General features: G+C 36.8%; 1 protein-coding gene across 1 annotated transcript in view; it reads left to right on the top strand.

Annotated features, from left to right (window-relative positions):
* Nucleotides 1–14910, top strand: part of PLAA (phospholipase A2 activating protein) — a 36681-nt gene extending 21771 nt beyond the window's left edge. Inside the window, exons 10-14 of the mRNA XM_019736266.3 lie at nt 800–871; nt 8210–8278; nt 11132–11233; nt 12797–12961; nt 14175–14910. Of these exons, the coding sequence (XP_019591825.1) occupies nt 800–871; nt 8210–8278; nt 11132–11233; nt 12797–12961; nt 14175–14740 (974 nt within the window). The 3' untranslated portion in view covers nt 14741–14910. The remainder of the gene's footprint in view (nt 1–799; nt 872–8209; nt 8279–11131; nt 11234–12796; nt 12962–14174) is intronic.
* The last annotated feature ends 1009 nt before the right edge of the window (nt 14911–15919 follow it).

Here is a 15919-nt window from a genome sequence, read left to right as displayed (position 1 = left end):
ATTACCAGGATGTTTTGGTTGGTGGAATTTCATACTACAGTGCAAAAGAGTGAACACGATTGCAGTATTGTATAAGCTATTTTGTAGGACTGGCTCCGTCTGGAAATCTAACAACTATTTGGCTCCTCTGACACTTTAACTTTATAAGAATCCTTACATATATCTTTTTGTAGATTAGAGGTACTGACAAAACCTATACTCACACACACAGCACATTTGTAAATGTAGAAATGGAAATCTGTTTCTTCTGTAGCACTCATCCCGATTTGTAATTCTTTTCTCCAGTAGGTTATAAGCTTCAGTGAATACAAGCAATCATGTTCTCTGCTGGATCCCCAGCACTGAATGCACTGTTTGTCACATGAATTAATGAACCCAGGGGTTCTCTAAAAGATTAACATTTGATGCCTGTGGTTTTGATAGCAACTGCAACAGCAGGAATTCTAGTGAATTTGTATAGAAGCAGGAACTGATTGTATGTATGTATTATTTAGGTCAGAGACCACCTGCAATTTCTGTTATATTTGAATTCCTAGTTATTTTAATATTTAAATGTGAGAGCTAAGGTATAATAAAGTATTAAAGATAAGAAAACAAAACTTGGAGAATCACTGAAATTTTAGTTTCTTACTAGTCTTTCCGACTATAAGACTTTTGACCATAACTTCTATTATTCTCTCATGTGACAGCCTACCTCTTCTGTTTTTCTCTAAGCTTAGTCTTCTAATATAAGCTTTATTCTGTTTATGAAATTCAAGTTTTTGGTGTACTTCAGCTTTTCCTTTGTTTGCATGCACAGGTGGTGGTCGGTATGTTCCAGGCTCTTCATCAGGGTCTTCTAACACACTGCCTGCAGCAGATCCTTTTACAGGTGAGGTGCAATTTTGATTAATGTGTCTTCACTAAATGTATTTATAGCATTTTACATTATATGGCTTTACATTTTGGAGATATCATCCCATACCTGATAATTCCCTTATCTATGTATCCCAGTTTTGATGGATCTCCTTTTCTTGAACATCTAATTTTTGCTTCTTCCTGGAGTACTTTTGTGACTTTCCTCATGACTTTTAAATACAATATTATTATAGCTCATCATTTTCTCCAGTGGTCCTTCCTGCAAGGAGAGTCATTAAGAGTGTAGGTTTTAGAGCCAGACAGACCTTGTTTCAGAATTTGGCTGTACCACTTCCTTGCTATGTGAAGCATGTAAGTGGCCAAAATAACTCCAGAAAATCCACCAAAAGAACAGTTTATTCTGGAAAAGAAAAAGAAACGAGGTCACCCCAGTAGTGTGTGAGCACGCTTCTGACTGGCACTCCAACCGGCTGCACATGTGCAAAAAGCCCCGATTCCAAGATGGCTTCTCCATTTATTAGCATCCCTCCCCCAGAAGTGACCACAAAGTTTAATAGGAAGTCAGGACGAGAGAGTTAACAAGGGGCTCAGCTCCACCCATAGTCCTCCCAGCTCTTAAGATACCATATTTCACTTTTATCATTCCCTCCTCTTGATCAAGGTCGTTTCTCTAAAAGATCATTGATCAACAGTCAGGTCTAGTCTCAGGTTTTCCAGTGTCCAGCCTTTTGTCCCTTGATGTCAGAAGGGCCTCTTCTGGGTGTCATTTCTTACATCATGGGGAAGAGTGCATGGATTGGGGAACAGCTGGTGTCCAGTGTCAACCGGCATCAGAAACAGAGCTTAAATAGATCAAAGTTAAAGGTGGAATTAGAGCAACATAGCAACCTAGCTTATGTGGCAGGCATAGACCAAGAACTCAAGCTCCTTAGAGGTCACCTGCTTTAAATTTTGACAGCTTTAGGTTCAGGTCACCAGACTGTGTGCTTTTCCAGTCAGTGTTTGGTGCCTTCTATAGGTGTGACACGTGTATCCAAGAGTCTACTCCCTGCAGTTAGGCAGCACAGGGGTTAGTCAACAGTACCTGGTAAGGGCCCTTCCAGCGTGGTTAGAGTGAATCCTCTTTTAGGTGTCTTTTCCAATAAACAAAATCTCCAGGTTGTAGAGTATGAATTTTTAGTTTTTCATTTTCCTGGTGAAACGATTGTTTGACTAAAGCATGAATATTGTTGATAGATTCAATTAAGCCTTTACAATAATGAAGTATGTCTCCTTTCATCCAACGTGGATCAAGAGAGGCAGGGGCCAAATGCACAGGGCGGCCTGTAATTATCTCAAAGGGTGAGAGCTTATGAATCCCAAAAGGGGTAGATCTGAGATTTAAAAGGACTAATGGCAATGTTTTTGGCCAAGGTATTTGAAGAGTGTCTGTAAAATTTGCCAATTGAGTCTTAATAATACCATTAGTGTATTCAACCAATTCCAAAGATTGAGGATGGTGAGCACAGTGAAAATGTTGCAGAACTGGCCAAATAGCACAGACTTGCTTTAGCACCTGCCCAGTGAAATGGCTTCCTCGATCACTGTGGAGTTCAAGAGGAGTTCCCCAAATAGGAATAATCTTTTCTAACAGTACTTTAGCCACTGCAGATGCATTAGCATGTCTGCAAGGGAAAGCTTCCGTCCTGAGAGAAAACATATGTTATGACTAAAACATATTTGTATCCATAAGATGAGGAAGCTATATGAAATCTAGTTGCCAGACCTCAAAGGGAGGTAAGGAAACCACATTGTTTCCATAGCATTCCAAAGTCATGGGCTACCCCAAAGTCATATCTGCTGTCAGTATAAATGTTGACAGCTTTACCCTTTGCTAAAATGCAAGCTCAAGTGAGGGCATATAATTCAGCCTGCTGTGCTGAAATGGCCAGAGGCAAAGGTGCTGCCTCGATGACTTCAGGAGTTACAACAGCATAACCAGCACAGTAGTCACCATTGTCGTTTTTTAAATACAAAACATCGATAAACAATGAGAAATCAGCTTTACCCAGAGGAGTCTTCTGCAAATCTTCACAAGGAGTCAGAAGGTGATGTTAATTTCAGGCAGTCATGAGGGGCGTCTTCAGTCTCACAAGGAAGGAAATCCAGCATGATACTTCTCTAAGAAGTCTCTGCCTAATAAATGGGTAGGGGCAAAAGAACTAAGGAGAAAATGATGTTAATGTTCTTCTCTTAAGGGACCTAGACAAAAAGGAATAGGTTCAGATACGTAGACCTGTTGGGGAAGGACTGGAAAAAGCCCCTGTAATTCCTTGGAGCCCTGTCACTGGTTATTAGGAAGGCCTGAACGAGACTGGTTAGTAGGCAGAGAACGTCTTGTACGCTTCAACTTATGGCAATCCCTTTTCCAATGTCCTTGCTCCTTGCAGTAATGACAAAAAGTTGGAGTTCTGATTTCCCACAGGGTCTCCCATTTGCCATGGCTGAAAGTCAAAAGTCTTTGCAATTTTAGTTCTATGTAGCTCGTCTAGGGTACTGGCAATCTCATTAGCCAAATTTACCAAGTCTCGGGTAGGCATAGTTCCCCATCACATCCTGGATCTCCTAACCAGGAGGGAAAGGTTTTTATTTTGCCCATTGACAAACAAATAATTAAGTTACATGTGTGGTGTCAATATCTGAAGGAAGACCAGAATTTTCCTTAAAAACTACCTGAAACCTATTATAATAATCATGAACAGATTTGTTAGGCCTTTGTGAACAAGTGAACAAGTGTGAATTTTGCTCCAATTGATAGACCTTGGGAAGGCTTTCGGATTGCTTGATAAAGCTTTCGAGCAAGTTCTCTGGCTTCCTCCCAATAATTGGAGGTTTGCTTTTCTAAATACCTTTCAGGATGTTCCCATCTGGCAATCCTCATCCAATGTCTAGCTTGGCCTTCACCAACCAACATATGGATTAGCTGGTACAAATCAGAAAACCCAGGCTGATGGGATTGAATAGTAATATCAAATTCCTCAGCAAACTTATTAGAGTTTCATTTACCTTAGGAAATTCCTTTACAATGGCTCGTGACTCAGCTTTACTCTAGGGGACGTAGGAAATGTGGGGTCTATTAGAATCTCCAGCGGGTTTAATCTTTTTTTAAAAATTTTTTTTGTTGGGGAACAGTGTATTTCTCCAGGGCCCATCAGCTCCAAGTCGTTGTCCTCTACTCTAGTTGTGGAGGGTGCAGCTCAGCTCCAAGTTCAGTCACCGTTTTCAATCTTAGGTACAGGGGGCGCAGCCCATCATCCCATGCGGGAATTGAACCAGCAACTTTGTTGTTAAGAGCTCATGCTCTAACCAACTGAGCCATCCGGCCGCACCAGGAGGGTTTAATCTTAAGTGGAAAAGTACTAATAAGTTCTAAGGAAGAAGAGAGCGGTGGAGATTTTGAGAGAAGTTGCCGCTGGGGGCTGAGTTGATAGTGGAGGAGGCGACAAGGAAGAGCAAGGTGGTATCAGAGGTGGAGTTTGAGACAAAGGAGCAGCGGGGAAGGCTAAGGCAGTATCGTGGAGGGAGGACACGAGGTTTCCAGCGCCATTCTATCTCTTTTAGAATTTTTAACAGTCTTTGCTAACTTTGAGACTTTGTTTTGTAAAAAGACAACTTTAGATTTACAGTCTTGTTTGGCAGCCTCAAAGTAACATAGGCATAGCCTCAATATATCCAAATAGGCATTCCATCCCTCTTTCTCAGTTACAGTGCTGCTACTATCCAATTAAGTTTTAAGAAAATCAAGTTTGAGAATTGCAATAGTTCCCCAAAGTGGCCACCGATTTTTTAAAATTACTCTTAGTCAGCTCTGTCCATTTAGTTAAATATGTGCACGAAAATTCCCCATGGGTTTTAAACATATATTCGGCTGGTATCCCTGGATGAGGGACAGTTTAGAAGGCTTAGAAATCAAAGATCCCATTTTTAATACTGGGCCCAAAACAGTTCACAGCTCGAATAACCAACAGGTCTTCAGCTCGCCTCACTCTCACTCTGGAATAGTCTGATCACTGCAAATAAGACTGAAGGCTAGATTAGAGCCAGTTCCAGGCCAGTAACCAACTCGCAGGCAGTTCAGTTACCGGCTGAGCTGTGTGGTACTCCGTTAGTTTTCTCAATGAGACAGCACAATCTAAAACTGGCTAAAACTGACTGATTTCAGTAAAAATAACCTCTTATCCCCAAAGGGGCGAAGGCCAGTTTTTTGTCTCAAAGGACAGCTTGCTTTTATAAGAATTCAAGCCGACCTGCTATGAGTACTCAGACAACACAAAGAAATAGGCCTTAATGCATTTACACACATGCACAGCAACTAACGAAAAATTTTAAAACAACTCCCAAATAAAACCTGGAGAATGAAGCCAGACGCAAAAGCCTGTTGGCTCAGATCCAGCAGAGAAACTCATCTGAGGCTTCTAAGCCAGGGAGCAAAGAATCCAGCCGAACCAGCTCAGTTAGGCACCATAGTTTGCTCACTGGTCAGAAGCCGTTAGAGTTCTGTACCTCTATGGATTCCGGACAAGCCCCTAAAATGTTAACTGGCCAAACTAACTAGAAAATCGACCAAAGAGCAGTATATTTGGGAAAAGAAAAAGAAACGAGGTCACCCCAGTAGTGTGTGAATGCACGTTTCCAACTAGCACTCTAACCCATCGTAAACATGAAAAAACCCCCATTCCAAGATGGCTTCTCTATTTATTAGCATCCCCCCCCCCCCGGAAGTGACCACAAAGTTTAACAGGAAGTCAGGACTAGAGAGTTAACAAGGGGCCCAACTCTACCCATAGTCCTCTGAGCTCTATGGTTAAGCATCTTAAGATGCCAGTTCACTTTTATCATTGGCAAGTTACTTAACCTGTCTGAGCCTATTTTTTTTATCTGTGAAATTAGATAATAGGGGAGCCCACCAACCAAGACACAGCATGAGTGCCGTCACTGGCGAGATGCTACTGATCATGAGCAGAGGAGCCATGTGAGTCCCTGATATTGGATGGAACAGTGCAGTCACGAAGTCTGCCCAGGCATATTTGCCTTAGTGTGGAAGGAGGCAGTCCAGCAACCACGCAGGATTAGTCTTCCTAATCTAAGTTATTAATTGCCTCCATGAAGCCCTGAAATTGTTGGTGTATCTCTTCAAAGTGACTTTATTTACCAAGGTATGCAGACCTCAGCATCAACGCTACTGGAAAAAAAAATGGCCAGAGGTGGAGTTTAACACAGCTGAAAAAGTCTGTTTTCAGAATCGTTTTTGATATATTTTATTATGCTGTTCTTGGATCTTCAGCCAGAGCTCCTGGACAATTTATTAAATTTGGGAAGAGATTCATAGCGTTTCTGGTATCTATTGACCTTGCCAGCATACAATCCTGTCCAAATCATAGATTAGACCAACACACAGCCGTGGGGCAGTGCCATGAAGTTGTGAAATGTTCTCAGTGAGCTTGCTTCTCTCCTGAAGGAACACATGCAAATACCCTTGCCCTGTGCATTGATAACTAGTGTACTACAATCACCAACTATCAAGCTGCGTGTTGTGATGGCACAATGTGTTGGGAAGTCTTTGATGACATAATACAATTTGAAAAGGTAGTAAATATCTGAAGAGTAGCTAAGGGGATGGGTTCTCTATCAGCATACTCAAGCACAGTAATGCCTTGAAACCTAGAACATCAGCATTCCCGAATCTCACTGGAAGATCTTTTTTGAAACAAAGAACATACCGAGCTTCAAACAACACCAACAAAATCAAGAGAACTCCGTCAGAACTGGTGCATGTCTCACTGTGGCCCAATGTCAGTAACTCAGAAGATGCAGTGCTTATGGAGACATGCAAGCTAGCGTACTGAACGTCCAGGGGAATTATGGAATTACTAGGATAATTGACCACATTGTTACAAAAAATAAATAACAGTACCTACCTACCACATTGAGATATTATGAAAATTAAATCATATGTACATGTATGGTGTTTAGCAAAATGCCTAGAATATGTATTAAGCCCTTAGTATGTATTAGCTATTACTATTGTTGCTATTGTTTCCCAGTTTTACCAATAGCACTGGGTCCAAAAGAGTTGCCCATCTGGCTTACAACTTAACGATCCATCTTAATTCTTTTTTCTTTTCCTTATTTTTGTGGTTCTCAAACTGCTAATGTTAATTAGAATCATCTGGGACACTTGTTTAAATAACTTATCACAAGGTCTTATCCAGAGATTCTGACACACTAGGTTAGTAAGGTTAAAAATACTCATGCCCTAATACCTCACCCATGGATTCTGATTCAATGGTCTTGGGTGTGGTTTGCCGTTGGGTAGCTGGAAAGTGAAGCCACTTTGGAGGCCCACTAAGTTAGTATGGGTGGATCCTGGGAACATGCATATTAAACAGGTGACTAAATGTAAGACAAACACGTTTATGAAAGTGTAGGACTGCACTCTGCTACATAATACCTCAGGCAAGTTATTCAGTTTTCCTATAATAAAGTATTACAAATAATAATGGTATCCAATTAATACTTAAGTGAGTTTATGCATATAAGATGCTTAGCGTGCTAGTTGGCATATAGTAAAAACTCAGTAAATCCCCTTATTCTGTGTTCTTCGTTATTTTAATTAATGCTGTTTACATCTGTGGGTTTTTTTAGGTTTTTAGTTTTGTTTGTTTTTTCTGTATCTGTTACATCAGTTATATCAACTCCTTGATAATAAACTCGGAGGGGCTAGAACAATAGCTCATCTTTCTTCATCCCATAAAGGCTGATCTAGGACTGAACTTTTCCAGATTATTCTGATTTTCTCTCTACACATGTTTTACATGTTCCTTTTTATTTCTATTTTCAGTGAGACAGCCACAAGTATAATCTCAAATGTGAGACTGGGCTATTGTCATAGCATATGTAACTATTACTTAGTCTCTTTTCTGTTTGTTTTATGTGCCAGATTAATCCTATTTCTCTATTTCAATAGAACAGCGTTCACATTTCATTATGGAAATGTTTTAATTTATTTCTCCAATCCACTAATACTTCTGTAATCATTAAAGGTCTATAATTATAATGCATAAAGCGTCTAATGTTTATTTTATAACTTGAGAATTACTTTTCTGACTAACATTTGTTGGGCACTAACTACATGCAGGCACTGTTCTAAGCATTTTTCTGTATTAAATTTGCAGCCCATTTATTATACATTAAGGTGCCATTCCAAAGTATGACTAATAATGAAAATAAGTTACTCTGTATAGAGAAGCGGCTGTTTGAGCTTTATAATTTGCACTTGCCTTTGCTTACTAGGAGTATTATTGCATTTTAGGTGGTGGTCGTTATGTGCCTGGGTCTGCAAGTGTGGGCACTACCATGGCTGGAGTTGATCCTTTTACAGGTATGCACTTTTCATTTCTTTCTCTCGTTTGTTTTGTTTTGATTTTTGTTTGTTTTTTAAGATTTTTAAAGTTCATTGAAACTCCTGTTTAATGAAAGATTAAGAAAATAGGTGTCTTGGGGGGCCAGATGGCTCAGTTGGTTAGAGCACAAGCTCTCAACAGCAAGGTTGCTGGTTTAATTCCCGCATGGGATGGTGGGCTGCGCCCCCTGCAACTAAAGTTTGAAAATGGCAACTGGACTTGGAGCTGAGCTGCGCCCTCCACAACTAGATTGAAGGACAATGACTTGGAGCAGCTGATGGGCCCTGGAGAAACACACTGTTCCCCAATAAAAAAAAAAAAAAAACTTTTGGGAAAAAAAAGAAAATAGGAGTCTTTTTCTTGCTGGAGAACTTTTTATACAGTAAATCAAAATCAAAATTCTTGACCTGGCTTTTAGAGTGTTCTTGGAATTGTCGTCACTGCACATTATTTAGAGTCATCTGGGGAGCTTTATAAAAGTACTTCAGACTCATCTCAAGAGATGTTCACTTGGTCTAGTATCGCTCTGGATTGGGGCCTTGGCAAGGCTAGTTTTATAATCTTCCAATGTGATTCTAATGTGCAGCCAGGATTGAAAACTGCTGTTCTACTTCAATTCTCTGCAGGTGTTTGCCTCTGTACCCTGACAAAATCTAAGTTTATTCTAGTCTCTCCTTTGTTCTTAATGTGTTGAAAATGTTATTCACTACATTACACATTGTTCCCTTTAAAGGAGACTGAAAATAATTTGCTTTTTGAATTAGGCCTGGAATATTTGGCCTTCTCCTGAACAACTAATTTTGTTTTTATCCTTAGTACCTAGCTTAGAGTCTGACACATCTTACTTGTTCATCATTCTTGAATATATGCAAGCATGTTTTCCTCTGTATTGGCTTCCAATAAGATGCAGAGCTAAGTTTGTGATTCAACTCTTTCAAATTTAATAGATCTCTTGGCATATATTTTTCCCCTACTTAATATATTATTAAAGAGAATATGTGTGACATATGTTATTGAGTATAATAAAATGCGTACCCATAAACTCACCATTCTATTTAAGAACTCCCTTGGTATGTGATTTTGTATTTTTTCATTGTGAAAGTAACACTGGCTGGCATTATTGAACATAGTAACTAAGATTAAGGACTCTAGAGTGAGGGATGCTTAAGAGGCAACTCTCAGTTCCTTCCATTACTTCTTATCTGTTTGACCTTGAGAAAGGCATTCTGTTTCTGTGTCTGTTTTTCCCATTTGTAAAGTTGAGATAATACCTGTCTCCTAGAGCTTTTAAGAACTTTAAACTACAAAACGTGTAAATTACTTTTCATTGAGTGTTTAGTAATTGTTAGCTATACTGTTGTATTTACAAAAGAATCTGAAGTTAACAGTGCTTCTTCCCATTTTCCAGACGTTTTTAACAGGTTAGTGTATATATACTGGACCTTTATGTATCTTAGTCCAAGCTATTGTCATCTCACCTACATTAAAGAAATAATAGCCTCCAAATTGGTCTCTCCGTGGTCCATACTTTTTATAGTCTTAACTTGTTTATACTCATTCCTTGATTAAAATCCTTTCATGACTTCCCACTGAATATATCCTCTTGCCTTCCATCACATTCCTGCTTTTGTTCTGCCTAGCCACACTGACCCATGTCAGTTTCTTGAGCATGCCAGGCTATTTTCTACTTCAGGAGTTTTGTACACGCCGTTTTCTTTTGGAATACTAGGGCCCTTTGTTTTGTTATTTACACCACAGCTTATTGTGTTTTGGGTTTTATTCCTCCTTTTTAAATTTAATTTTGAAATACAGTATTTATTAAATAAACTCATTGAAACCTTCCTGGAAACTCAAATATGCCCCTTGCTAGATCACCTACTCTCAAAACTCGCATTGTACCCTATATTTTTCCTTCAGAGAACTTTTTATTGTACTTAAATGTTTGGGCCATATTTGATTTGTATTCTCCTTACCACCACTAGGAGTACAGGCAATGTCTGTATAGCTCATCTTTGATCATGTCAATGAATATTTTATGCTTTATTAGCAATTAGAATTAATTTTGTGCACTTATCTCATTATTTGCTTTATCTTTATTTACCTTCCTCCCTTCTATTTCTAATATACTCAGAAGATTAAAATGTTTTATTCATCCTTTTGCAAAATACCTTAATTTCAGAGTGGAACAAAAAATGTATAAATTAATTAAGATTTGCAATGTAAGATGTAAAATAGATATAAATTATACTTCAGTTGAAGTAGCTTTATTCACTGTGTATGAATTTTCATTCTGTGCGCGTTTTTTATCATCAGATAACTGAATTTCAGTTACTGTAATAGGGACTTAAGAAATAAAACTATAAAAGACGAAAACCTTTGTCTTCCAAGAACTTACAACTTAGGGGGTTTTATAAAAATGCTGTAGAAAATGACTGCCTACTACATCATTTGGAATAAGCAATAAAAGACAAGAGAAGAAACAGATGAATATTCCTTAGAGAAGATGAGAATGGAAAATTTCATATTTGTTTTGTATTCTGGATCTTAAAAATTTATAATTTTGAGTAAATCTTAAAAAGATGAGGAAAGTAGAAACTATGAAATAAAAAGTCTGTTTTACATTTAAGCTCCCATTCTAAAGCCGAAAATTATTATAATATGAACATATATGAAAGCCTACAAATATTTTTTTTTCTGAGGTTGCTTATGATTTTAGTGCATGAACTGAGTAATTGAATATCTTAATTGCGAAAACAAAGTAATACTATTAGAAAAAAATCTCATTTTTGACCGTTCCTTATGTTTTTTATCCTCATCTGTTCTATAAATAGGGAACAGTGCCTACCGATCGGCTGCATCTAAAACGGTGAATATTTACTTCCCTAAAAAAGAGGCTGTCACTTTTGACCAAGCAAACCCTACGCAAATATTAGGTAAGTGTATTTGAATTGGTTTTCTCACATATCCATGGCCTCTTTGCCGTGCACTCAAGGCCATTTCTCTTTCTAACATGGGCTGGGAACTGGGTGCTTCTATGATAGAGACTTCTATTGTGCTATTACACAACTGTGTGGACCACAACTGCACAATCTGATAATGGACCCTTAATACTTTGTAAGAAGTCTTATACAGATATCAGTAAATGCTTTCTGATCTGATGACTTTAATGAGAAGAAAACCAAAGGGTGAAAATGTAAATCCGTTTCCCTAAGCTCCTAATGTTTTCAAAATAAATAAAAGAATGAGTAAAGCATTTAACAAATAAAAATCTTGTCTTTAAAAAATTAATAGCCCTTACAAATAATAAAAGGTTGTATAAAAATGGAACTTCTCAGTTGACTTGGATTGCTTTTTCTGCTCATTTGTTTTTCTCAAAACAAAATGAAAGATTGAGTTGTTTTTTTTGTTTGTTTTTTTGGAGTAAGAATACTAGCTCTATTTTGCCACAAAGACTGAGAGATTATTTGAGATAGCATACATACCTGAATATAAGACAGGGTTTTTTCTTTTGGTCAGAATTATCCTTTATACTATCTTTATAAAAATCATTCATGTGTTTTCCTAATTGCTTTATTTTGGACAATAAAGAAGTATATGTGTACTTATAGACAACTTGACATTTTTCAACTCTTGTACAAATACAAGAGGTCTCTTTGCATTTTTTTTTTTTTTTTTTTTTTTTTTGCATTTCTTAAATAAACTTTGTTTTCACTATTCTGTTAAAACTTTCCATGCCAAAGAATAGTAAAACAGACCCAGGTTTTTAGTTATGATTGATAAAAATTTGTAAATTTGGACAATTTATCTTAAACTTTTTGTGATGGGAATTTGGGCATTTTTATCCTTTGAGATAAAGGTTTTTGAGGAATCACTGTTGGATGACTCAAAGTAGCATAAGTGATGATGACAAGCATACTGATACTGAAGATATGTATGAAGAGTGTAAAAGAAATTGTTTCATGCAATATGCATATGGTGGGAAAAGGCAGTATTTCCATTAAATGTGTTTAAAATAATGTGATATCAAAGGTGCATATGGAACTAAGTCAATAAATTAAATATTATAAATAGACATTTAAGTTTTCGACTATTTTATTAACAATCATAGAAGTTGATATAAGTTGGCTAAAAGCTGTTATAATTTTTTTCATTGTGAAAATAGACGATTGACTTATATGGAGTGGACATAACATATAATATTGCTTTGAAAACCATTCAAAATGATTACAGATAGACTTTAAAACTTATTCAAAGCAGAAAGCTTCAAAAGATCTTAGAAAATAACAGGTAAAATAAAAATCACAGTAACCTTTTTCTATACTGTGTCTGGCTTAAAAATACTCATAGGCCTTATTTTATGGTCTTTAATAATTGCCATTAAAAGTCTTACCTCCCCATAGTGTATGATAACATACTCTATTGAAAAATTTGCATTTATGTATCTTATCTGGCTGATTACAGTTAGAGAATTTTCAAGGTTTGGTTTTGGGTTCTAGGTAAACTGAAAGAACTTAATGGAACGGCACCTGAAGAGAAGAAGTTAACTGAGGATGACCTGATACTTCTTGAAAAGATACTGTCTCTAATATGTAATAGTTCTTCAGAAAAACCCACAACCCAGCAACTTCAGATTTTGTGGAAAGCTATTAACTGGCCTGAAGGTACAGAAACACTCCTTAAAATGTAACTAAAAAGCAGGAAGTATGTATTTTCATTTTTATCAATATTACTGATGTTTCTAAAGTAAGTAAAAGTTAACCTGTAATTCATATTGTAAAAACCTTCACAAGAAGGATTCATTGCACTACTGTTATTCATAGTCTTGTTTTGGTCTCATGCCTTATGAGAATCTGAAGGTAATGTAATGCGCCCCATACGTGTACCATTTTGTATTCTATTTCAGAGCATCCCCTGCAAGCCATCCAAGAAACTCTGTGACCTATTAAACCTAGGCTATAAACATTTGCTATAAGGATTTATTTTCTTTTTGGTAAATTCACTTAATTTTTATTTTAAAAATTTTTAAATTTTATTCATTTTTTATTGAGGTAACATTGATTTACAACATAATTTGATAATCTGTATACATTATAGCATGTTCACCCCCGAAAGTCTAGTTTCCATTCTCTACCATACATTTAATTTTTAATTCTGAAATGTCCTCTTATTTTTTTGCACTATTGATTTATTGGAGAAAAAAGTTATTTGTCCCATATTGTTGATTTGGCTGATCACTTAGTATGTTTGTTCCTCTGTCTCTATAGTACTTGCTAGACATAATTAGATTCTGGTTCAGTTGGTTTTTTAAGACAAATATTCTTTATAAACGATGCTACATACTGCACTTATATCACAGGGCACAAATTATGATTTCCTCACTTTAGTGAGGCTAAGATTGTTTAGTGCATTCATTCTGATGGTGTCTACCCAACCCCTGGAATATAAAGCTCTTCACCAACCTATAAGCATCCTATTAGCATTTTGTCAACTGGACTTCTTCTATAAAGCACTTCCTCTCTTCAACTCTTTAGTCTTGTTAAGGATTTTTAAAAGCACAGTTCCCATCCCATTCATTCCACAAGGACTTACTGAATACTCACTGTGTGTCAGGCTGATTGATAACCCAAGAGAGTTACATTATTTTTAAAGCATATATGATCTTGTAACAATAAGTCCATTCTCTATAAATATCAAAAACCAATTAATGCAAATTTTAGAAATATACATTTTAAAGCAGGCATATAATTTTTAACCTTTTTCTTAAATGCTGATGTGTTAATTTTGTAACAGGAACTGAAATCCTTAAAAATTGAGTAATAATCATAGGAATTTTCTGGATCTTCATAAACATTAATATATTTTTCTTTTTAATAGATATTGTCTTTCCTGCTCTTGACATTCTTCGGCTGTCCATTAAACATCCCAGTGTGAACGAGAACTTCTGCAATGAGAAGGAAGGGGATCAGTTCAGCAGTCATCTTTTCAGTCTTCTGAATCCCAAAGGAAAGCCAGCAAACCAGCTGCTTGCTCTGAGGACTTTTTGCAATTGTTTTGTTGGCCAGGCAGGACAAAAGCTCATGATGTCCCAGAGGGAATCACTAATGTCCCATGCAATAGAACTGAAAGCAGGGAGCAATAAGAATATCCACATCGCTCTGGCTACACTGACCCTGAACTATTCTGTTTGTTTTCATAAAGACCATAACATTGAAGGGAAAGCTCAATGCTTGTCAGTAATTAGCACAGTCTTGGAAGTTGTGCAAGACCTGGAAGCCACTTTTAGACTTCTTGTGGCTCTTGGAACACTGATCAGTGATGATTCAAACGCTGTACAATTAGCCAAGTCTTTAGGTGTTGATTCTCAAATAAAAAAGTATGCCTCAGTATCAGAACCAGCTAAAGTAAGTGAATGCTGTAGACTTATCTTAAACTTGCTGTAAAAATGGGGAAGGGGGCTCAGATTTTAAATTGATTATTGTTTTTTTTTCTCTTACATTTCACATCTGATTACAGATGATAAAAAAAGAAGAATGCTGTGGATTAAAATTTCAGATCTTGTAAAGTGGGGGAGGAGGGGAAACAGGAGAAATAAAATTTTTGCACTGGTGAACTGTGAGATTTTCCTGTGTAATGTGGGTAGATTTTCAAGAGTTCAGAAACAAATTAAGAATGAGCTATAATTGATAACAACTACAGTGGTGTACTTTCTCTACCTTAGCCACAAAGAAGAAAAGATTTTATTTATATAATCTGCTGTTACTACTTACATGTCCCAAATTGTTAATTGTTGGTTGGTTGTCTTTTATTGAATTTCTGCTCTACTCATTTTCATTGCTGGATTCTTTCAACAGCACTGATACATTCTAAGGTCTAGTTCAGCATAACTACTTCAGAATTTTTAAAAATTAAGATTGTTGTAAACTATTTCATATATTGAAAAGATATAATTTATTCATTTAAGTCATTTGTAAATAGAAAGTGAATTTGTTTCATAGTATGTTTTTAGATGAAGTAAAAGCAAATTACTGAGCTATGTTAGGTTTGAATCAGTTCAGACAGATGAGGCCCCAAATTAACTCTAGGCTTATGATCCACTTTCTTTTGCCCTATTTGAGGTAACTTCATTATTCATTCCAGTTTTGATATTTGATTGGTTTTTGTCTTTTTTTGGGGTGGCGGGGGGTGTGTTGGTCATTTCCATTATCTCAAAGGCAATTTGGAATGCAATGCACTGAATTTTTTCAGGCAATTATGCAAGCAAGAGTACATCGAACCATGTTGTTTGCAAGTCCAGAGTCCGGTGTGAAGGTAGTATTTTTGAGCCCAGGCACTGTGCTAACTACTTTGATATGTAATTCCCAAAACTCCTTAAATGGATTGTGATGTTATTTCTATTTTCAGAAATAAAAATAATGGTATGAATCATGACAGGAGAAAAAAAAGAAAAGTGCATACCATGCTCTGCTTCCTAGAGACGAGGTCACAAATTTGTCTCTGAACACCCTAGCAACTAACACAAAGAAGGAACCCTCCCATTTAATTATAGAATTGTATCTAAGAGAACTTCAATTAAGAGAAGTGTAACTATTCTTATTTTAAAAATATCTTTTCACAAAGAG

This window comes from Rhinolophus sinicus, chromosome 16, assembly GCF_057876585.1.
Source record: "Rhinolophus sinicus isolate RSI-liver-muscle chromosome 16, RSI-T2T, whole genome shotgun sequence".
Lineage (NCBI taxonomy): Eukaryota > Metazoa > Chordata > Mammalia > Chiroptera > Rhinolophidae > Rhinolophus > Rhinolophus sinicus.
This window is presented reverse-complemented; position numbering and strand designations above follow the sequence as displayed.